Below are 21859 nucleotides of genomic sequence, written 5' to 3'. Positions count from 1 at the left end.
TCTCCTCCTGCGAACCTCTCCCCCCTCTCCCAGAAAGTAGGGCCAACACTCCCTGAGCTGCTGGAGCATCTTCCACTTTGTATCAGAAATTATCTGTGCATTTATCTCCCTGGCTACACTTTGAGCTTTTTAACAGGAGGGACTGGGCTTTATGAAATCTCCTTAAAGTCTGCAGTCCAGTAGCTGGCTCGAGTTAAGTAGTCACAGTTTCTGAACAAGTGAATGGATGGAGGAATATGACAGAGCTCTGTGAGATTACAGCTGCTGACGTGGTTGTATCCTGGTGTTCTTTTTCTGGGCCAAAGGGTTGTTTGTTTCCACCTCTCCATCCCTTTTACAGACTGCCTCAGCAGCTCAAAGTACACAATGGGACAGTGTGCCTTTCAGCAAGTAGAGTGAGCAATGGAAAATGCAAAGCATCAACCCTGAATGTAAGCGATGGCATGCTGAATGCAATTCCAAATGAAGAGAAAGTGATTATTTTCACTGAAATGGAGTGAAGCCTTCTGGTAAGGCTCTTCTTGGGCTCCATTTCTGGGGATCAGGATTGATAAAGCCAGTGCAACAAGGCTCGGCACGCCCTCTGTTGGATTTAGCTGACATTTAGTAGGAAGAACAGCAGAGAAACTTGATACACACATTTCATGGAGGTAGGTATGCAGGGGTAGGGCCCTTTCTGCAGAAATCTCTGTTAAGGCATCAAATGAGTCAGAGATGTATTCACTGGACTATCCCCGGGACATAATTTGACTCATCCACAAATACGGACATTCCTTTTTGAAGAACAGAAATATTTTCCTAATGTGAAAGCCAGAATGGCATGGACTTAATTCCTTTTAGCAAGCATGCAACCACAAAAAACAAATCAACTACCAAAAGTCCTCTACAGTGTCTCCCTCACCCCCTGTGAGGTTTAAATCATAAGTTCTAAATCTCCTTTGATAGAGAACTGGCTAAATAAGTATAGTACAATCTTCCAGGTATATTATTAATTGTAAAAAGCGAAGTGCTGAGCATACACATGTAGCAATATATTTAAATATGTATTTCTAAAGGAGATTCCACAAGAGAATAGTAACAATTTGTCTCTTGGGAGATAAATTAGTTGTGCAGACATGGAAAGAAAAGTTCTTTCCACTCTATTTCTTTGTGTCCTATTCAAAATTTGTATCTTGTGTGTCACCAGTGAAAATAATCTAACCAATTTAAAAAAGTAAGAATCTGGGGCACCGGGCTGGCTCAGTCAGAAGAGCATGTAACTCGGGGTTGTGAGTTCAAGTCCCACTTTGGAGGTAGAGATTATTTAAAAAAGAAGGGGGGGGGGGAGAAAAACCTTATGAAGGGTGAATAAGGTTTTCTACTGTCACTCTTCTTTTTTCTAGAAGTCTTATCAGTCCTCAATGGAAGCAACTTAAATGGCTATAATACATTTTCTCTTAAATTCTAAAATAAATTGGTAATCTGTCAGTTCTGGCAGATACATATCTGCTAGTCATTGGGGCTATCTTGGACTGTCCCAGATACTGAACTCTTCAGGTCCTTTCTTGCTTGGTGGGTTCTCTGAATGGACCTTTGCGGCCTGAGGCCCCCATTGGGCAGTTTTTCATTCTTCCTAATGATAATACATGCCAGGCTTGTCGTGACCTTTTGCCAAGGCCATCATCTATCCAGCTGGGGAAACCCAAGCTTGGTTTCCTAACCAGGGAAAAGGTTTGTAGCTTTTCTGGGGGAAAGAGGGCTGGTGCCACTCCAGGGAACTCATAGCTCCGGTGCTGTGCTGGAGAGCAAAATGGGGGAGCACAGCCAGCCTCTTTTTCTCTAGACTTTTGAGTTCTCCTTGGTACCCATCATGGTTGAAAATATGCCTGTAGTTAATCCTCAGGACTGTTGTGCTCAAAACCAGCATGCATGGGTGGCCATGTCTGCCTATCTCTGTCTCAAAGGAAGATAGAATGCTAAGGCAGAAAAAGCAAGAGAGGAGTCCAGGGACCTGATTAGAGCACCAAGCACCAAGCCAAGGCTAACCCGTGGGTACTTCTGGCAAATCACTTGCCCTCTCTAGGCCCCCTCGTGTTCCTGTCAAATGAGGAGGTGGGATTTGATGATCTCTTTTATTGCTAAGGGCAAGTCTCCGGGATCAGAGAGGTAGATGAACTCCTAGGTCCTGCTCTCTGAAGTTAATGTCAGCTAGACCTCTGGCAGGGAGAAACACAGGGAAAGGTGATTGTTTTTAATGTTTATTTATTTGGGGGGGGGGCAGAGAGCCAGGACAGAGGATCCAAAGCAGGCTCTGTGCTGACAGCAGAGAGCACTATGCAAAGCTCAAATCCACCAACCATGAGATCATGACCTAAGCCAAGGTCCCATGCTCAACCCACTGAGCCACCCAGGTGCCCAGGGAAGGGTGATCTTTAAAGAGAGGTGAGAGGTTGGTAAAAGGCTTCATTCCCTATTTTACTGTCCATCTCACTCCTACTCTGCTAGCATATTTCTCAGAGAAACATAGAGAAACTTCACAGCCCTCACCACCTAATCTAAATTCTCCCTTCCCCAAACAACCCTTCGAGCTTTCTTTTTTCTTTAGGATTTTATTTTTAAGTAATTCCTACACCCAAAGTGGGAATTGAACTCACATCCCCGAGATGAAGAGTCCCATGCTTTACTGACTGAACCAGCCAGGCACCTCAGAACCCTTTCCGCTTTTTAGAACACGGGTTGGTAACTTGGTCATGGGGGAGGTATTGGCACCTTGGAAAATACTGTGGAAGCCATGGATTTTTTTTCCCTCTCAAAAACTGTGCACAGGTAAATACGATATTTTGCATACGATTTTAGGATCCTATGTTCTATTTGACTGCCAGCTCTAGAACTTCGAAGGCTGAGGTGCGTTTGTGGGTAGCAAAAAAAGCGGGAGGGAAAAGGAGAGCCCCACTCGAGGACCTGTTTCCCTTCCCAGCTCACATTCCTCCGCCCCAGTCCCGCTGCGCGGCCTCCGCTGGCAGCCGAGGCCCTAGTCTCCGGCTCCAACTATTTCAACCATCCTGGGAAGGGTGGGGCGCTCGACTCTTGGGTCCCCCTCGGCCGCCCCCCTTCCCCACCGTCGGTCTCCCCTTCTGCCCCGGTCCCTCCCTTTCTGGGGTGGGGCCAGCCAATGGGCGACGAGATTCCGGGGTTTGTCCCCGGAGCCCGGGAGCGCACCGATTCCCCGCCCCACAGTTCTGGCCACCGTCCCGGTGCGCACGGACGTGGCTCGAGTTTCCTCGGCTCTCCGCTTTCTCGCTTTCTCCCCCTCCCGCTCTTCCTCTTCTCCTGGGCTTCGGCTCCAGCTCTAGCTCCACCCGGCCGGCCCCGCACGGCTCCGGGTAGCCATGGAGGACACCCAGCTCCATATCATCGAGCAGCCGCTTCCCGGGTACCCCGAAGTCGGGGACCCGGGGTCCTCCCCTACGGGGGCGCCAACGGCGGAGGAGCCGTCAGGGGCCGGCTCAGAGGAGCTGATCAAGTCAGATCAGGTGAACGGCGTGCTGGTGCTGAGCCTTCTGGACAAAATCATCGGCGCCGTCGACCAGATCCAGCTGACCCAAGCCCAGCTAGAGGAACGGCAGGCGGAGATGGAGGGCGCTGTGCAGAGCATCCAGGGCGAGCTGAGCAAGTTGGGCAAGGCACACGCCACCACCAGCAACACCGTGAGCAAGTTGCTGGAGAAGGTGCGCAAGGTCAGCGTCAACGTGAAAACCGTGCGCGGCAGCCTGGAGCGGCAGGCCGGCCAGATCAAGAAGTTGGAGGTCAACGAGGCGGAGCTGCTGCGGCGCCGCAACTTTAAAGTCATGATCTACCAGGTGAGCTGGCGGGGCGGACCACGCCCGGCCCACTCTCTCTGGGGCTTGGGGTGGGGGGAACCTGCCCGCGGAGCTGCGCTCCTGCCAGCCTGGCCCAACTGGGAGGACCCACCCTCCTTCCAGCGAGCGCCGCTGGAATGGGGCAAGGTGGGGTGGGGCGGAGTGCGGTGGCCGGCGGATTCTTGTAGGGTGCGGCGGGGCGCGCTGTGCACCCCGCGCTTGCTCACCGAGCCCACTCCCTCTGACGACAAACTTGCAACGGAGTTAGGGGGCTGGACTTGGGGACGCTCCCCATCGCACACCGCTCCCAATTCGGCTCTGTCAACTCTACCTACTTGGCGGAGGTTTAGGGAAAAGCCAGGGGTCCCTGGCGGCCGGTGGGCCCGCTGTAAGCGGACACTGGCGGCGCGGCCCGGGTTTGGGGCCTCCGGCGCTGTTCGCCCGATATAGCGGGTGATTCAGGGCTCAGGCACGCATCGGCGGGGGCTGCGCCAGGCGAGGGACACAACCGCCAGCACACGCCCCCGGACCCCGCGCCCTCGCGTGGGCCTCGGCTGCCCCCGCGTCCCCTCGCTGCCATCTGCCTCTGGCCTCCGGGCACTTTCAGGACCTGGCGTTGCCGGCAGCGCGCCCTAACCCTTTGCCCGAAGGAAGAAGGCGTGAGCGGAGGGGGAGCGGGGTGCGTTGTGAGAAGTGCAAGAGGGTCCCTGCTGGTCCCGCGATGTAGGCGCGGAGAATCACCCTGCTTGCCTCCCGGACCGCCTAGCAGCGACCAGATGTGCGTGAGGAGGTTGGCTCGCCCCAAGCCCCGCCCAGGCCGCTTGTTGCTTCCTTTGCACCTCTCCCGCCCTGTTAAAAATGCCTTTTTTTAAAAAATCATAACCCCACAGGAAATCTCAGTGTTGCTGGTCCTCTCCGGTTCTCTCCCCAAGCCCGTTAGAAGTGGGTCTTAGCTGAGGGCCTGCTGATCTTTGGTGGGGTGGGAATGTGCCCAGCCTCCCCTGTTCTGCTTCCTGCAGGCCTTGTTGCCTTTCCCACCTCAAGGAGGTGAGATCATGGGGGTCAGGGGGTTAGTCTATGCTCCCTCTGCCCCTTCCTCTCCTTACAGAAGGGAATGGAAAGAAAAGGACGGCTAGATTTCCCACACCCCCTAGGAGAGAAAACCTGTCAGGGAGCTGTGGTTTCACTGCACCAGGGCCTGGCCAAGCTGAGTTCTGCATAACCATCTGGGATTCAGTGAGGTCCTTGCCTTGGTCTCTCCAGGAGGAGCTAAGTGTTTGGAACCAGTAGACACAGGGAGAACGGTGAGCTGGCACCTGAGGATGTGGTGACGTGGTGCTGGGTCAGGGACAGAAGTGGCGCTCTCCCCACTCCTTCCAATACCCTGGAACGACTCCCAAGTGGCTCAAGAAGTGCCCTCCCCCATTCCATATAGCATTATCTGGTAGAAAATGTTTGTCTTGAGCTGTTTCCACTTAATCTAACTGCTCAGAGGAATGTGTGTGTGAAAGATATTTAAGAGATCTGATTAGCACTGGGGGCACTGAGGAAAGAACACGCAAGGGTCTGTGACAGCCAGCCAGCTCTTTTCTCCAGAACCCTGTGTGCTAGAGGGTTGCCACAAAGGGCTTGAACAGGTTACCCTCCTCACTCTAAATATCCCAGACCGCAGAACCTGGGAAAGTTCTTAGCCTCCAGGTAAACCTGTCAAGGGTGGAGATGCTGAGAGAAGGGTGGGTGCTGAGGAGACAAACTCCTGTGCGTGGGCCACTGGCATCTCCAGGACCCCCTGTCAGCAGCTAGCAGGGATCTGTACCTCTTGTGTCTGTGGGGGTGGGAGTGGGGGTGGCTTTGACTGCGTCTGGACTAAACCAGGGCCAGTGGGAAGCAGAAGGCTGAGGTAGAAAGAATGGCACAAGTCAGGGACCTGAGCCCCCAAACCACAGGAGAAATAACTAAGAAGTAACACGGTTCCAACCTGGAGAGGAGCTCAAAGGCAAGGAAAAGATTCCAGCAACAGGGGTGGGGCTCAGGGAAGCAGCACTTCCTTGAGCTGCAGAGCAGATGTCCCAGGTAGGGGCGAGGGTGTAGGGTACTGTGCTGCTAAAGGAAAAGCAGAGGCTGCTCCTCCCGGAGGTCTGGAGGCCTGGGAAGAGAATGAGATAAAAATAGCTCTGCGCCTTGGCAGACCTAATAGGGAAGCCTGGGGGCGGCAGCATTTATGGTAGTCAGGCTGAGGGGTAGGGTGCTTGGGTGGCCAAGCTGAGAGCGCAATGTGGAGAAAGGCCTGGGAGAGTGTGAGCTCTCCAGAGTGGCAACAGGGGAGGGGACGCTGTATTCCCCACTGCAGATGTGGGAGGTGATGATGTGGCACTGGGGGTGGGGTGGAGGGGAGAATGAAAGGAGGGAGAAGGCCCCAGCTGTGGGATCAGGTCATCTGACCCCTTATACCTTATTCCTGGGGGATAAAGAAAGGAATGCCTTGTGTGGCCTCACCCCATGGTCAAGGGACTGCTAGGCATAATGATTTCATAGGTTAGGTTTAGTTTATATTTGACCCCCACCCACCCCCCCGCCATGAAATTCAGCACCCTCCATCCCAGGGTATCAGAGCCTCCACCCTGAACCACTTCTGAGTCATTACTGTCCTCTGGCATTTCCCTAGCTCCCTAACAAAAACTAGCAGTTTGGCATCCCATCCTATCAGGTGACAGACACCTAGCTAGGCAATAGCCAGCGAATCCAAAGAGCGAATTCTACCGGTGACTAGGGGTCAGTGGACTGAGAACTAACCGCTGGGAAGATGGGGCATATTGTGGGCACTCTGCAAACAGGAGGGGTAGTGATCATTAAAAAAGCAACTCTTCCAGCCAACGATTTGAATATTGTCAGTGTTATTTTAGAATGCAGAAAAGGGGGCTAAAATGGAAAGAAACATTTTCTGGAGCATTTTGATGGGACAGTGACCTACACATGGACCCATCAGACCTGCTCCAAGTGCTTGAGGATAGAGCCAGGAAGCATTTAAGGGATGAAGGGCTCATGGGCTTTAAAGGTGAGGGCACCAAGGCTGGAATGAGGGCTTGCTGGCTTTTCCTCCCTGAATCCCAACCTAACCTCTAGCTTCTTCCTGGACTTGAAGCAAATCAGGGCTCCCTCATTCCAGAAGAACTCCAGAGCTTTGTCCCAAAATATTCCAATGTGGGGCTCTGGTCCCTCTCATCCCCTAAGCCTAGTGGCCATGGAAAGAGGGCTTACCACGTCCTTCCTCCAAAAAGCTGAGTTTTTCCTGGTCACTGGCTCCAAAGCAGGAGGGTATTTTGGGGGGTATTCCTAAGACCAAAGGAGAATAATACTCCTCCCTCTGTTTTTTTTTTCTTTTTCTTCCTTTCTCTCTTTCTCTCTCTTTCTTTCTTTCCTTCTTAGTAAATAAAATCTGACTATTGTAAAGGTCAAAATCAAAAAGGGATGCAATGGCACAGAGTAAGCAACTGATACAAATGAGAGGATACCGTTGCTAGGCAACCTACCTCAAAGATGAGTGGTGGTTTGTTCCATTTTATTGAACCATACCACTGTGAGTGTTTCATTATTCTGTCACTACATACTTTTTGAGCTGGAAGATACTTCAGAGATAATAAATTTCTGCTCTTTCATTTTGTAGCTAAGGAAGTGGAGGCCCCAAGAGGGGAAGTCACTTGCCTACTGTCACTGAAGTTAGTGAGGGTCAAAGCTGGGGCCAGAACCCACGTGTACCCCTTCTGCTATATTCTCTGCTCCTCAATTCCCCCTTCCATTCCGGGGCTCTGCAGCAGAAGTCAGGGTGCACGTTATTCCAAGAGACGATGGCTCTTTCATTCTCTAAGGGAGATAGCTGCAGAGTCCAGGCACTCAGGCTGCTGTGTGTGTGTGTGTGTGTGTGTGTGTGTGTGTGTGTGTGTGTGTACGTGCGCGTATGTGCGCACGCCCCACACCGTATTGTCTAAGAGGGACTAAGGGTGGTGGCCATTAGCTGCTCAGCCTCATAGCACTAAAGTAGAGGCAATGACCAATGACAGTGGCCCAATGACAGTGAGGGGGGAGGGGTGTAGAGGATAAGGCGTGGAGCTTCCTGGCCAGTATGGGTGTCCCCTGGCGTGGACTCTGCATCTGGCTATGACAGGACCAAGTTGGCTTTCTCTTCAGCCTTCCTGTCACTCGCCCCTTCTCCTTGTACTCCATAGAGCAGATTGGCATCTGCTTCTTTGTGTTTTTGTGGCCGTAGGCTTTTACCCTGTCACTGGAGCCTGGTGATGCCTATCTCTCTCCCTGACTTCTGATGGCCCGAAGCAAGAGTGCCAGCTCACCCCCTCCTCCCTCAGGAGAGAGAATAGGAGCAGATGCTAGGTTCTCCAGGATGTAGGCCCACTTGTCATAAAACCGGCTTGGTTTTTGTTCCTGATTTCTCTGTGCATCTTGGGCTCTGATAGACAGGCGTGGGGAGGGGGAGGGGTGGCAAGGGAGGCCAGAGGTGGGGATGTGGCCAAAGGGAAATAGCCAGGACATCCCTCTTCCAAGCCTCTCCCTCTCCTTATCCGGGGCGGCACCCAGTGCCTACCCTGCCCCAGGGGAATAACAAGAACTGGGAGCAGCAGCATAGGACTGTGAAAACAGTGGAGCTGTTCGCCTACTTGCCTTCTTTTTCACTCAACAGAGCCTCCACAGCTAGAGTCAATAACTGGCCTCTTAGAGAACTCCTTTTCCATCCCCAGCAGCCTCTTACCCCCTCACTCCAGCCCTCAATAGCATCATCTAAAGACCACGGCTGGGTAGGGATAGAAGGTAGGAGGCCAAGGATGGGACTGGGGAAGATTCTAGAGGAAAGGAGAGAAGCGTTTTGTTTAAATTGTGTTTCTTAATCATGGGCTTGGGTGTGTCCCACTTTCAACCCCAGGGTCCTTGTGATGAAGCATTTAAAATGTGGTTCCTTTCCATCCTGATACATGCCATACTCCCCTCTCCCTACTCGCCAGCTCCAACTCCGCATGCCCACTGAGGCCTCTTTCTCAACCCCATCTGCACCCATCTCAAGCCCCATTAAAACCCCTTTTCCTCATCTTAGCCCAAGAAGAAGCTGAAAGCACCCTCTGACCTGGCCACACCCAAGATCGTGCCTTTTGACCTTCTGCCTGAGACTGAGCCCTTTGACCTGAAGACTGAGACAGTGCCTGAACTCCCACCCTTTGACCAGACGCCTAGGACACTACCCTATTACCCAGAGCCTGTGCCTCTGCCCACCCCAGAGGAGCCGACAGCCAGTGGGGGCACTTAGGACCTCCTGGGCGACGTGGGCATGGGGTGTCACTCCAGCCCACCATCAGCTCACGGCTTAGTAGTGGTCAGTGTCCGGATGGCAGGCCTCTTCCAAGCATGGGTGGGTGGCCAGTATTGTGAAAACACTCTCGCATCATGCAGAGTTCAGGGGAATGTGTTGTGTGCAATAGGGTGGGAGGTGAAGGGACGGGGCCTTCCCCTACCTCTTTGGTTTCTGTCTTAATAGTAGACGCTCCAGACACCATACTTGAGCTGCACCCAGTGTTGTCCTGCATGAAATTGCATGAAACTGTGCCATGGCATCTGATTCTCCTTCCCATCCCCCTTCTGACTCCTCCTCTGGGACAGGCCAGCTTGGATCAAAGCTCCTCTGGAGAGGGCCCTCATGAGGCCCAGGCCTGGGGTCTGTTCTGTGCCCTGTCCACCCTCTCCCTGTGGCTGAGGCAAATATTTACACTGATTTTCTCCATTTTTTTTAGAAAATGTTTTGCAAAGGGATCCCTTATGTTTGCCAGATCCTGCCTTGGGCGGGGCACCCAAAAGCTGCCAACTCAGAGAGGCCGGATGGGGGGACATTTTAGCTGCCTCTGGCTTGGATCCTTTGGCCTCCCTATAGCACAAAAGTGTTTCCTCAACTTTCTTTCTTTCTTATTTTTCCCCCATAACCATCCTTATAAGAAGTGCCTTTAGATGTTTTTCCCCTCCAATTGTCCCCTCCTCCATGAAATGTTAATACTACAGATCTGCTATATATCTGTGTATGCACTGGGATTCTGAGCGCTACAAACTATTGCACTATCTAAAACCCCCCCCTCCCCTCAATAATCCATTTCCAGCCTCTTGGGGGCAACAGTAACCCTGTTGAGACTCCTGCTCTCACAGAAAGGACACCTTGCCTTTCTTTGGTTTCTCTCACCCCTTGTCTTGGCAATCGAAAGTAATGATTCTGAGTTTTTATGACTTTCCCTGTCTTTCACCTCTCCCCAAGTCTTGCACCCTCTTCTAATTTACTCTCTGAGCAGATTCTAGGTCTCTGAATTACCTCTCCAAAGTCTTCTCTGGCCATTCCCAGGCAGAAGTTGGGGACCGAGCTCTCAGTCAAGAAAGGCTCCTAGTGCGCTTGAGTGGCTCAGTCAGTAGAGGATGTGACTCTTGATCTTGGGGTTGTGAGTTCAAACCCCACGCTGAATGTAGAGTTTACTTAAAAAATGTTTTTTAAAAAGAAAGAAAGAACAAAAGAAAGGCTCCTACTTATAGCCATTTGACATTGTCCCTTCTCCCTGACAAATGTGAATGCCTGGACCAGGCATATAATAGGTGCTCGATTAAATTATAATCATATTAAAATCTTCCTCCTAAGCCAGAGGATTTTCAGTTCATACAGCAGGGTTGGGGAGTTGAATAGAAGGGGCGGGGCACCTCTCTGGGCCTCCTGAAACTCACCCGGGACTGGGTGCCTTCCTGGGTTGGAGAGCTGTGTGTGCTTGATGGGGGGGCAGAGGAATCCATGCATGCATTTGCTCAGACCTGGTCATTAAAGGTAACTCTGGCAACCAAGCCTGATGGGAGTGGTGGTTTTGTTTAATAAAACTGTGAAAACAGAACAAGCAGAGACTCTCTCCTTGCCAACCCGAGGCCCTTCCTTTAGTGAAGGAGCTCTGCCAGGGAAGTAGGGGTGGGACAAGGGTGCCTGGCTAGTGTGTGGCCCAGGGTGATGGGAGGTGCTTTGGAATTGTATTGGTGGTTGTTGTAGCAACAGGCAGGCTGGGTGGGCCCAAGACAGCACTCCAAGGCTGTGAGTCATAGGGGAAACCTGGCTTGGAAAGGGGGAGGAAAGAGAAAATCCACTAACAGAGGAGAAAAGCTGAAGTCATGGTGGTATACCCTTTCCAGAGCCAGTCTACTGGACACCATCCAAGGACTTAGGTCAAGTTTGCTCGTTCCCCTATCCCCTGATGTTCCACCAAGAAGGCCATCACTCTGGAGAAGACCTACAATGAATGGGGTTATTATATTCCCACATACAGTTCTAGACTGGGGAGACACCTCCAAATCCAAGAATAAACCTCCTTTCACTGGGAATGCTCCCTGATGCTGAATTTGAGACCTTTCATCAGAAACTAGGAAGATGGGATTGGCTACAAGAAGCCTGCAACTCTGTCCCTAGCCCTGTTCACTTCCAAGTTCAGCTGGCTAACACCTTTAATCTAGGAAGCCAGAGGCCAGGAAAACCAGTCAGCTCAGCCTTTAGGGGTTTGGGGGGGGGGGAACAGGAGTGGGTGTGGGAGGAGGGTATCAGGGATGATAGGAGTGGGGCAGGAGACAATGATGATTTGTTTTCCAGCAGCTGGGACTGTTTCCTGATTATTCCCCGCCCATCACCCTAATCCTTCTCTAGCCCATCCACATTGTCTGAGCTTAGTGAAAGGAGGGGTTCTCCACTACCCTTTGGTAGAGCATGTTTGGGGTTTTAGTCAGAAAGGCTGCAAAGGAGAGATCAGGGGTGAAATCTTTTTGATAGTGGAGCTGCAGGTGAATGCTGGGTGGAGAGGGATGAAGAGGTAGCGGGGAGTTTAGATCATGGAGAGCCCTAGAATGGTGTGTAAAAGAGAGGACTCAAATAGCAGGCAGAGTGAAGTGACTGTAAAGAGGAGACCCAAAGGTCCAGTGGTACACTGGAAATCAGAAGTAATGTTAACACAGGTTGGGACCCCCTTACACTCAGAACAAGGAAAACACCCTTTCAATGCCCCTGTGAGTGATAAGAGGCAGAGGGATGGACAGAATGCCTGTATCCAGCCATCTATGGCAGGTGGAGACTACAAATCCCAGCATGCCCTAAGCCTAGATCACCTTGCCTGCTGGGAGGTGTAGTTGAGTAATGAGAGCTTGAGGTGGCTTGATGCCCAGCAGTGCTGTGCCCAGTTTAGAAGAGGTGGAGCTAGCTTTCTGTCTTTGTCCTTGCTAATGCTATTGACAAGGAGGGAAGGAAGTTGGGGGGGGGTGTTCCTAGTTTTCAGTGTAAACCAGGAAACTCTGGGGGGATGTGGATGGGAGGGAAGAGGAAAGAGCTTGGGGGCTGGGGAAGGAATTTCTGTAGCAGGTGGTGCTGAGATACCAAGTGGCCTGTGCATGTGTGTGTGTGTGTGTGTGTGTGTGTGTGTGTGTGTGTGTTTATGACAGGGGTCAACTCATGTTGCCTCATTTTTCTCAGATGGGATTTCCTTACAATTCTGGGAAACAATCTTCAGAAAACCCCTTAAAAAACTACTGTCTCTCATTCCTGCATCTGACGTCCCTAAAAAGAGCCTGGACCAAAGAGATTTGGGTTTATATTTATGTTCTGGGTTGTGCCCTCTTTCCCTTTCTGTAATCAGCCTCCTCTACCTTCTTGTGGGGGATGATCCTGAGAGTCTGAAATGTTGGCCCAGAGTCAGGACCTTGGAAAATCTTACCAGAATGGAAAATAGTGCTGGTGCTAGGTACTCCCAGGGGAAGAGGAAAGAACTGGCTCTGAGCTCCAGATCTCAGGGAATCTGGGACCACTACCCTATTCCTGGCTCCTTGAGCTCCAGTCTGGGAAAAGAACACACACACACACACAAAACAAAAAACAAAAACCAAGAATGGAAAAAGTAATGCCTCCCTTCCCTTCCAAGGCTGGGGAAGTCAAAACCAGAATAAATGTCCATGTGGGGGAGAAAACATGCTCTTGGCTGCCAGCCAGCTTCCTCTCCTTTCCTCCTTCAATTTCTACATGGGCGGCAGGGCTGGGGTGGGGGGCGATGTCCACTGCTGAAGCAAATCATTATGTGGAGGTTAAGGGTGGGGAGCCCGGGCGCAGCACAGCTCTCCTTCCCCAAGACTGGTTCTAAAATTATCTGAGGCCTGGGGAACGCATTCCGCTTATCTTGCTTTCAAGCTACCCTACCTAGGGGTCGCCTGACACTGGCTGCGAACTCATCCCCTCCTACCCCCACCCCTCAACCGCGTCCCAAAAACCCCTTTGCATTTTGGCCTGGCGAGAGCAGTGTGGAACTCGGTGCACCAGAGGGCGCTCTGCCCATTCCCAAAGTTAAACGTTGCGTTCTCCGGGACACAGTGGGTAAGGAGTGGTTTCACTGTAAAACGGGTGCGTGTCGGGCAGAGGACAGGGTTGGCGGGCTGTAGAGATAATCAGCCCCAGCGCAATTCCACTACAAGTCAACCTCTGGCCGGGAGCTCGGTTGCCTTCTTGCCCTGTCCGCATAGTTAACGTTCATTCAACACATATTTCATTGGGCGCCGACACCGTGTCCAGCTCAGGGCCAAGGCTCTGGGGATACACCGGCAAAAAAAGTCAGGCCAATTTCACGGCCACCGAGCACTCCTCGGAGCACCACCACCGTGCCTCGGGTTTGTCCAGTGTCCCCCAGGCCGCCGCCCAGCCTCTCACCTCTCCGCTCTGCTCCCCTCTTTTAGGATGAAGTGAAACTGCCGGCCAAGGTGAGCATCAGCAAGTCGCTGAAGGAAGCGGAGGCGCTGCCCGAGAAGGAGGGCGACGAGCTGGGTGAGGGCGAGCGGCCCGAGGAGGACGCGGCGGCGCTCGAGCTGTCCTCCGACGAGGCGGTGGAGGTGGAGGAGGTCATCGAGGAGTCGCGCGCTGAGCGCATCAAGCGCAGCGGCCTGCGGCGCGTGGACGACTTCAAGAAGGCCTTCTCCAAGGAGAAGATGGAGAAGACCAAGGTGCGCACCCGCGAAAACCTGGAGAAGACCCGCCTCAAGACCAAGGAGAACCTGGAGAAGACGCGGCACACGCTGGAGAAGCGCATGAACAAGCTGGGCACGCGCCTCGTCCCCGCCGAGCGGCGCGAGAAGCTCAAGACCTCGCGAGACAAGCTGCGCAAGTCCTTCACGCCCGACCACGTGGTCTACGCGCGCTCCAAGACGGCGGTGTACAAGGTGCCGCCCTTCACCTTCCACGTCAAGAAGATCCGCGAGGGCGAGGTGGAGGTGCTGAAGGCCACCGAGATGGTGGAGGTGGGCGCTGACGACGACGAGGGCAGCGCAGAGCGCGGCGAGGCGGCCGACCTGCTGCGCGGGAGTAGCCCCGACGTGCACACGCTGCTGGAGATCACCGAAGAGTCGGATGCCGTGCTGGTGGACAAGAGCGACAGCGACTGAGCTGACACGGGGCTCTGCCCAGGAGGCCGCGCCGCCCCGCCCTGCCTCTCCCTGCCCGCTCCCCATGCCTGCCCTCCCCCACCCCAGCCCCGAACTTTCTCTATCGCATTCTCTCTCTTGGCCCCAAAAGGGCTGAGATGTTTCTAAATTGACAACACCGCCCCTCAAGGTGCACCCCTCCAAGTCTTAAAGCTGTTAAGATGGAAGAGGGAGGCAGCCTCCTCCGCCAACAGCCCCAGTTTGGGCAAAGGCTGGGTGGGAATGGAGAGGGGAGTGAACCTTGTCCTGGTCATCCAAGTCAGGGATCTTAAAGGAAATTGCTATCATTTCCATGATTGCCCCACCCCTCTTTGGGTAGGCTGCCTTCTCCCTAACCTCCACCTCATACTCACAGCCAACTGCTGTCATTCCTGCTCACTGAGCTATTTTTTTCTCATCCTGATCCCTGGAGACTTCAAAGCCAAAACTACCGTAAAAGGAAAGAGTGAATCCTGAAGAGGACCCTTGCCCACAGGGGAGGCCCATACTGGAAGGACTTAAAAGCAGCTTTTGGGAGAACCTAGGGCAGTGGGGGCGGGGGGGGGGGGAGGCAGAGTGAGCTGTGATTCTGGAATGAGAGTCTAGCACAGGTGGTATTTGTAAAGCGTCCCAACAAGAAAGCTAAGCAGAACCCTGGGGAAGGAGGGGACTGGTGTAGGGAACACATACCTGTTTATGCATCCACAGCAGCAGCACATGGCTATGGCTTTAGGAAGGAGAATGGGAAATAGTAGAAAGTGGAAATGGGTGAAGAGAGGAGAATTCTCCTCATTAGCAGCCTGAGAAACACAGGATGAGAATCCCATCTTAGAGGGGTTCTCAGAGGACAGCAGGGCAATTTTCAGAATAAGGAGGGCAGACAGTTATGAGAAAGCGATGATCCAAAGAAAAGAGAGAGAGGTAAGCTTCACCTTTGTGCCTTAACAGATCTGAATGGCGGTGCCCCTTGTGGCCGCCCATTTCTCAAAGTCCAGAAAATGAGGGTCCCAGAAGGGGGCAGCACCAGACTGTGGAGAGCTGGGTGTTAGGAGGGAGGCAGCCAGGAAAAGAGAGCAAGGTGCTAACTGCCAGGCCACCGAGCTGAGAGCTGGAGTGGGGGATGGGGAGAGTGTATGGAGTAACCCAGCTTTGGCTCACTCCTGGCAGTTTCTTCTCAAGATTCTTCCCTAGAGCTAGTACCATAGAGCTGCAAAACTTGTCAGGCCCCCCTTACCCTTGTGGGTTCCTCTCCTGAATCGTTGGGGGTGACAGGGATGCTACCTCCAGTCCGAAAGCCGGATTTCTGTAGTCCACTGACAGGTTCTTCTTGGGACACTTCAGTACTCCCTGTTCCTCCCCAGTAAAGGTGGCTTGTCAGAAGATATGACAACTCCCTTCCCCCTCAAGCACAGCCCTGAGAGGACCGCGGGCTTCCTCCTTCTCCCCCACCTCCTCTGCCTTATCTTCCCTGCTCTGCTTAATAGAACTGCAGCTATCTATTTTAAGGGGTGGAGGGAGGGAGCCTGGGGACACAAACTAATTTTTTTTATAATACAAAGCTTTGCTTCTCTCCCCTCTTTTTCTTGGTTCCCTTCTCTCTTCTGAATGGTTGGCGACCCTTCAGCTGAGGGAGGATGGGGATTGTGGGACAAGGTCCCTTGGTGCTGATGGGCTGAGGGGCCTGAGTTGTGGGCAGATACAGTTTCCTGTGGGCTCTGGGGAGCCTGTCATGTTTCTGTGTCCTGGTGAGCAGCCCGACCAATAAACCTGCTTTTCTAAAAGGATCTGTGTCGGATTATATTCTCCGAAGGCAGTTACATAGGCCCAGTTGTGGAGGACAGGAGGGTTTCAGGGAGGGAAAGAGGGAGAAAACTGTTGGTTTAAAGTTGTTTATTTATTAATCTTTTTAGGTGGGGAGGCAGGGGAGAGAAAGAAAATCTCAAGCAGGCTCCACACTGTCAGCGCAGAGCACGATGCTGGGCTTGAACTCACCAGCCATGAGATCATAACCTAAGCCGAAATTAGGAGGCAGATGCTTAACCGACTGAGCCACCCAGGTGCCCCATGGATAATTGGTTTAAACCTGCCTCATTTGCCTGGGTAGGAAGTGGGAGTGGGGTGTTATTATCATCCCTATTTTAGAAAGGAAGAAATACAGAGTGACTTGTCTAAAGTCAAGTGCCCTGTAAGTGGCAGAGCTGGGATTATAAACCAGGCAGCCTGGTTCTAGTCTAATTATTAAGAATCTATAGCCCTGTGCTATCTAGATCCACTTCCCTGACATCAAGGCATTAGCTCTCCAGACACACTCAGTTACTCTACCCAGTTTGAGTTCCTCCCAAATCCACATTTCGGGATCATAGGCCTAGAGGAGGCAGTCTGGGGAGGGGAAAAATTCGAGGCCCTGACTCAGAGGGCTGAACGTCCTAGAGAAAGGATTCCAGTGCGTGGTATATGTGCCAGTCATAGTTACACAGCATATTTAATTCTCCCTACAATCGTGGGATGGGCACCAATTTTCACTGTGCAGCCTCTCTTCCCCATGAGCAAGCAGCCCACAAGTTATGGGCTTCCTAGAGCAATGGACTGAAGTCATCATGTGCGTTCTGCCTGCAACAGAATCACCCTAATGAAAATAGTGTCATTTCTGGGGCTCCATCCCAGCCTTCTGCCATTTCCTCAAACAAGCTGAGTCCTTCCTCATGAGCCATGCATTCCCCCTCGACTCCCCTGCCCCCACTCCCGGCAACAAGCACAGCAGAGTCTGGAGTTCTAAATCTCCCAGGAAGAGTTGGCTTCCCACCAAAAGACATGAAAACTGATGCTGAAAATTCAAAGCCTGAGAGCCAGGAAACTTTCCTCCTGCCGAGAGAGGATCCTTCTTTCTCTGGGATCGGAATGTACAGCTGTGAGAAGCAGGGAATGATGTCAGGACCCCAGCTATGGAGTAATAAGGCCAAGGGAAACCAGAAAAGCTGTGGGATAGCGGGGCCATCATTTGCTTCTCCTACCTACAAGAAAGCACCCGATACACGCACACCCCTTGCTTTCTACAAGCCATGCCCCTCACTGGTCCACCAGCAGAATGATTCTGGTGTACCTTCCCCACCCAGTTTTATTCTGGGCACCACTTTGTTAAGAGCAGTGCTAATTCTCTGGACAGCCACATTTCTGCTGGCCCCCGCTCCTTGGCATTCCTTCTTTACGTAACGGTGTGGGGCCACGGCTTCCCTGAATCAGAATTCACTCCTTTTTCTCTTCCCTTGCTACTGAGGGGAGGAGGAGGGCTGGTTTCAGGCACTGATGGGAGAGTCAACCACCTACCAGTCGGGTTTTATGGAATCCCAAGGTCCCAGAGCCACAAAGCCTCTTTCTCACCAGCCAGTCATGAGCTTGCCCACCCATCATTAGCATTATTTCCATGTGTTCGAAGCAGACAATAAACTAGGGGTATTGTCTCTCAAAGGATCCCATCAAATGTGACCCAGGATCAAAGGAAGTTCCTATACAGCCTCAGATTGAGTTATCAGGTCTCTAAATGGTACCTTCAAAGTCCTTATTCCAAAGAGATAACTTTCCATTGGGGTCAGCTGGTTGACCATCTGAGTCTTAATTTTGGGCTCAGGTCATTATCCCAGGGTGGTGGGATTGAGCGTGGAGCCTGCTTAAGGTTCTCACTCTCTCTCCCTCTGCCCCCTTCCCTGTTTATGCATACTCTTTCTCTCTCTCAAATAATAATTAAAAAATAGATTATCTTTCCAATTCATTCCCCACACTACTGCCAAATAGAGATAGAATAAGTAGAGATAGATAAATACATCTTTTTCCATTTATTTTAGAGAGAGAGAGAGAAAGAGCAGGGGAGAGGAGCAAAGGAGAGAGAGAGAGAAAAAGAAAGAAAGAATCTTAAGCAGACTCCACACTCAGCCCAGAGCCTGATCCCAGACTCTATTCCATGACCCTGGGATCATGACCTAAACCAAAACCAAAAGTCAGATGCTCAATGAACTCAGTCACCCAGGTGCTCCAAGAAATATAAATATATTTATATATACATGTACACATGTATACATATAAATATGTGTACATGTATATATGCACATATACATTTTTTAATGTTTATTTATCTTTTGAAAGAGAGAGACACAGAGTGCACACCAGGGAGGGACAGAGAGGCAGATAGAATCCAAAACAGGCTCCAGGCTCTGAGCTGTCAGCAAGGAGCCCAATGTAGGGAACAGAGATGGAGAGAGAGGGGGAGAGAGAGAGAAGCAGGGGTCACCCAAAGCAGGTTTCGACCTCACCTGATGTGGGACTTAAACTCATGAACCATGAGATCATGACCTGAGCCAAAGTTAGATGCTTAACAACTGAGCCACCCAGGTGCCCTGTTTTTTTTTTTTTAAAGGTTATCTTTATTTATTTTGAGAGATAGAGAGCAAGCAGGGGATGGGCAAAGAGAGGGAGACAGAATCCCAAGCAGGCTTTGCACTGTCAGCACAGAGCCCAAAGTGGGGCTCAAACTCACAAATGATGAGATCATGACCCGAACCAAAACCAGGAGTTGGACCCTTAACTGACTGAGCCACGCAGGCACCCCTCCTCTGTGTTTTTAAAAATAATAATCAGATTTTCCCTATGTGCCGGCAAAGATGACCGTCATTAACTGCAGGCTTGTGGCTTAACAGCTAAACAACCCTGGTTAAGAGGGTTTCTCTCCAAGTCCGTCCAGCCAGACTCTCAGATGTGATTTCTATTGGCCCTGTCAGGTCATAGATCCAAATCACTGTGCCTCTGCCCAATCTAGGTTATGTATCACTTCTAGAACCATGGGATAGAAAGTAAGAAAGGCTGATTTCCCAAACAAAAATTGGGTTGCTATTATTAACAGAAAAGGGAGAGGAAAATGGGCAGACAAAACAACAGATGTTCTTTCCCAATGATCTGTCTGTGATACTGTGTGAGGAGCCAGGAAACCAAAAAAACAACCCGTCTAGCTCTTGATTTTAAAGGGTTTGCAATTAGTGGGAAAGGCAGCCGTACACAAGAGCTCCAAGGGATGACTGTAGGAGAGGTAACGCAAAATGCAATGGCAATATGCTGGCGAGGGATTGATCCTGCTTGGGGAATATGGAGACATTTAAAGGAGGAAGGTGGCTTCTAAGTTGCTCTCCGAAAAATGGGTGGGATTTCAAGTAGGTGTTGCTAGAGAGCTAGAAAGGATTTTAGATGATTTTGATGTCACCAGAGCCTAACAGTGCCTCAAATACAATCACAGTGGTTAATGGTTATTTGGTTGGAAAAAAAAAAAAAAGACATTGGCCAAATGGGAAAAAAGGAGCTTACATTAGAAGGCTGCCAAGATATGCCGTGGACTCCAAGGAATCACTGAACCGCTAAGTTAGGAAGAATAGGCATTGGGGTGTCTCCAGGGACTTCTGAAAGGGAGTTGATGGGTAGCCCTCTCTAACATGCTGACATTAATGGAACTCAGCTCTAAGGGCTCCCAGGTTCTATGCTTCTCAGTTTAAAATTCCAGATTCCTGGCAAAGAAAATCTGATAAGGCAATTAACATCAGTGTCCATCCTAGATTCAATCGTCTATGGCCAGGAGGACAGGATCATGTAATACAGACATGGCTGAAAGGACCCATTTCAGTGTATGATTGCAGAGTGGGGAGAGGAGCAAGCCCCAGGAAAGGACAACTTGTTGAGAGCCAGGCAGGATCCAAGAGACACCTATTAACATAGTAGCTACTCCGAAAGTGGTAATTAAATGAAAGCAGTGCTGTCAGATGGGAAAGTTCCCCCAGGCAAAGGGAACAGTGTGTGGAAAGGCAAAGAGGCAGGAAGGCGTATCCCAAGAACAGTTAATAGAATTATGGAATGTTAGAATTAAAAGGGGTTTTGTTTTATAGATGAGGCAACAGATAGAATCATTTTACAAGGAAGTTGCTGTGAACCCAGGAGATAGTGTCATTTATCTGCACCTAATAAGACTCAGCACAGAAGAGTTGTCAGAAAAGAGGTGTTCCTTGAGGTGCTAGGAATAGATGAGTTTGCCAAGGGAAGGGGAGGGGGTCACGGGGAGAAAAGGATAGAATTTAGAATTAAAGGCAGGAGTGCCTGGGTGGCTCCGCTGGTTAAGTGTCCAACTCTTGATTTTGGCTTAGGTCATGATCTCACGGTTTGTGAGTTCGAGCTCTGTGTAGGGCTCCGCACTAACAACACAGAGCCTGCTTGGGATTCTCTCCCTCTCTCTCTGCCCCTTTCAGGGTTTCTCTCTCTCTCTCTCTCTCTCTCTCTCTCTGTCTCTCTCAAAATAAATAAAGAAACTTAAGTAAAATTAAAGGCAAAAGTGCCTAACTTTAGGAAGTCGTGGGGATAGTGGGGGAACCAGCAAAGTGGACCATGGATGGTCAGAGAAGGAAAAGGACATCTTGCTGGGCATAGGCACTTTCATAAACATTATCTCAGGTAATTCTGAAGGGGATTGGATATCCCTGTGCTCAGAAAGATTCCTGTCCTTTCCCTCCAGGGCTGCGTCTCTGCTGGATGACCAGGACGCCTGCCCCTGTTCACAGCTGCCTTGTCAAGATGGATATCTGGTCCTTTCTGGGCCAATGAAATCCTGTTTGCCAGCAATTTACAATTTTGAGCCTACAGCCACAGAGACTGAACATTTTCAGCGCCAGTCTCAAGTCCTAACAACGGAAAGGCAGAGCTTTAGTGAGTTCTACAAAAACTCCCTCCGGTGAAGTTCCTGAAATCACTCTTCCCAAGATGTGATTGTTCAACTCTTTATTGGAATTTGGGAGCAGTCTCAGTTTCCTTCTGATAAGTCTCTCTGATTTTGCAAATATTTATTTTGCATAAGATAATAATAGCTAACATATATTGAGGGGTTGCAATGAGCTGGATGCTGTATCGAATGCTTTGCATGTTACCTCATCTAATCGTCATAATAACCTCTGAGGGAGATGTTCTCATAGTTCCTATTTTACTGGTGAGAAAACTGAGTCTCAGAGAGGTTAAGCAACTAGCCCAGGGTCACATTGCTGCATAGGTGAATGGCTGAGCAGTGGACCTCGCCAGGATCTGGCTTTCATGTGCCATGCTTCACAGTTAACTTGAGAGTATTTTCCAATGAAAAACATTTTGTTTTATTTATTAAAAATTTTTTTTCTTAAGTAATCTCTACACCCAACGTGGGGCTCAAACCCACAAGCCTGAGATCAAGAGTCACATGCTCCACCAACTGAGCCAAACAGGCGCCCCATCAAAAACATTTTAATGCAAACTAACCAAGGTCAGAATTATGTTCTTTTTTTCCTTAATAGTTTTTTTTAATGTTTTATTTATTTTTGATACAGAGAGAGACAGAGCATGAGACGGGGAGGGGCAGAGAGAGAAGGAGACACAGAACTGGAAGCAGGCTCCAGGCTCTGAGCTAGCCGTCAGCACAGAGCCTGACGCGGGGCTCGAACCCACGAACGTGAGATCTGACCTGAGCCGAAGTCGGAGGC

General features: G+C 50.9%; 1 protein-coding gene across 1 annotated transcript; it reads left to right on the top strand.

Annotated features, from left to right (window-relative positions):
- Nucleotides 1–3199: 3199 nt before the first annotated feature.
- Nucleotides 3200–16117, top strand: CAVIN1 (caveolae associated protein 1). Its single transcript, XM_029928656.1, has 2 exons — nucleotides 3200–3839; nucleotides 13614–16117. Exons 1-2 carry the CDS (start codon nucleotides 3369–3371, stop codon nucleotides 14313–14315), a joined length of 1173 nt encoding a protein of 390 aa, XP_029784516.1. The 5' UTR covers nucleotides 3200–3368; the 3' UTR covers nucleotides 14316–16117.
- The last annotated feature ends 5742 nt before the right edge of the window (nucleotides 16118–21859 follow it).

Source organism: Suricata suricatta, chromosome 17 (assembly GCF_006229205.1).
Source record: "Suricata suricatta isolate VVHF042 chromosome 17, meerkat_22Aug2017_6uvM2_HiC, whole genome shotgun sequence".
NCBI classification, from domain to species: domain Eukaryota; kingdom Metazoa; phylum Chordata; class Mammalia; order Carnivora; family Herpestidae; genus Suricata; species Suricata suricatta.
This window is presented reverse-complemented; position numbering and strand designations above follow the sequence as displayed.

Excerpts from the sequence above, each read along its gene's own strand:
- CAVIN1 (XM_029928656.1), top strand. The coding sequence starts at position 3,369 with ATGGAGGACACCCAGCTCCATATCATCGAGCAGCCGCTTCCCGGGTAC. Across the intron at positions 3,840-13,613 it reads TTAAAGTCATGATCTACCAG|GATGAAGTGAAACTGCCGGC; the intron begins GTGAGCTGGCGG and ends CCCCTCTTTTAG.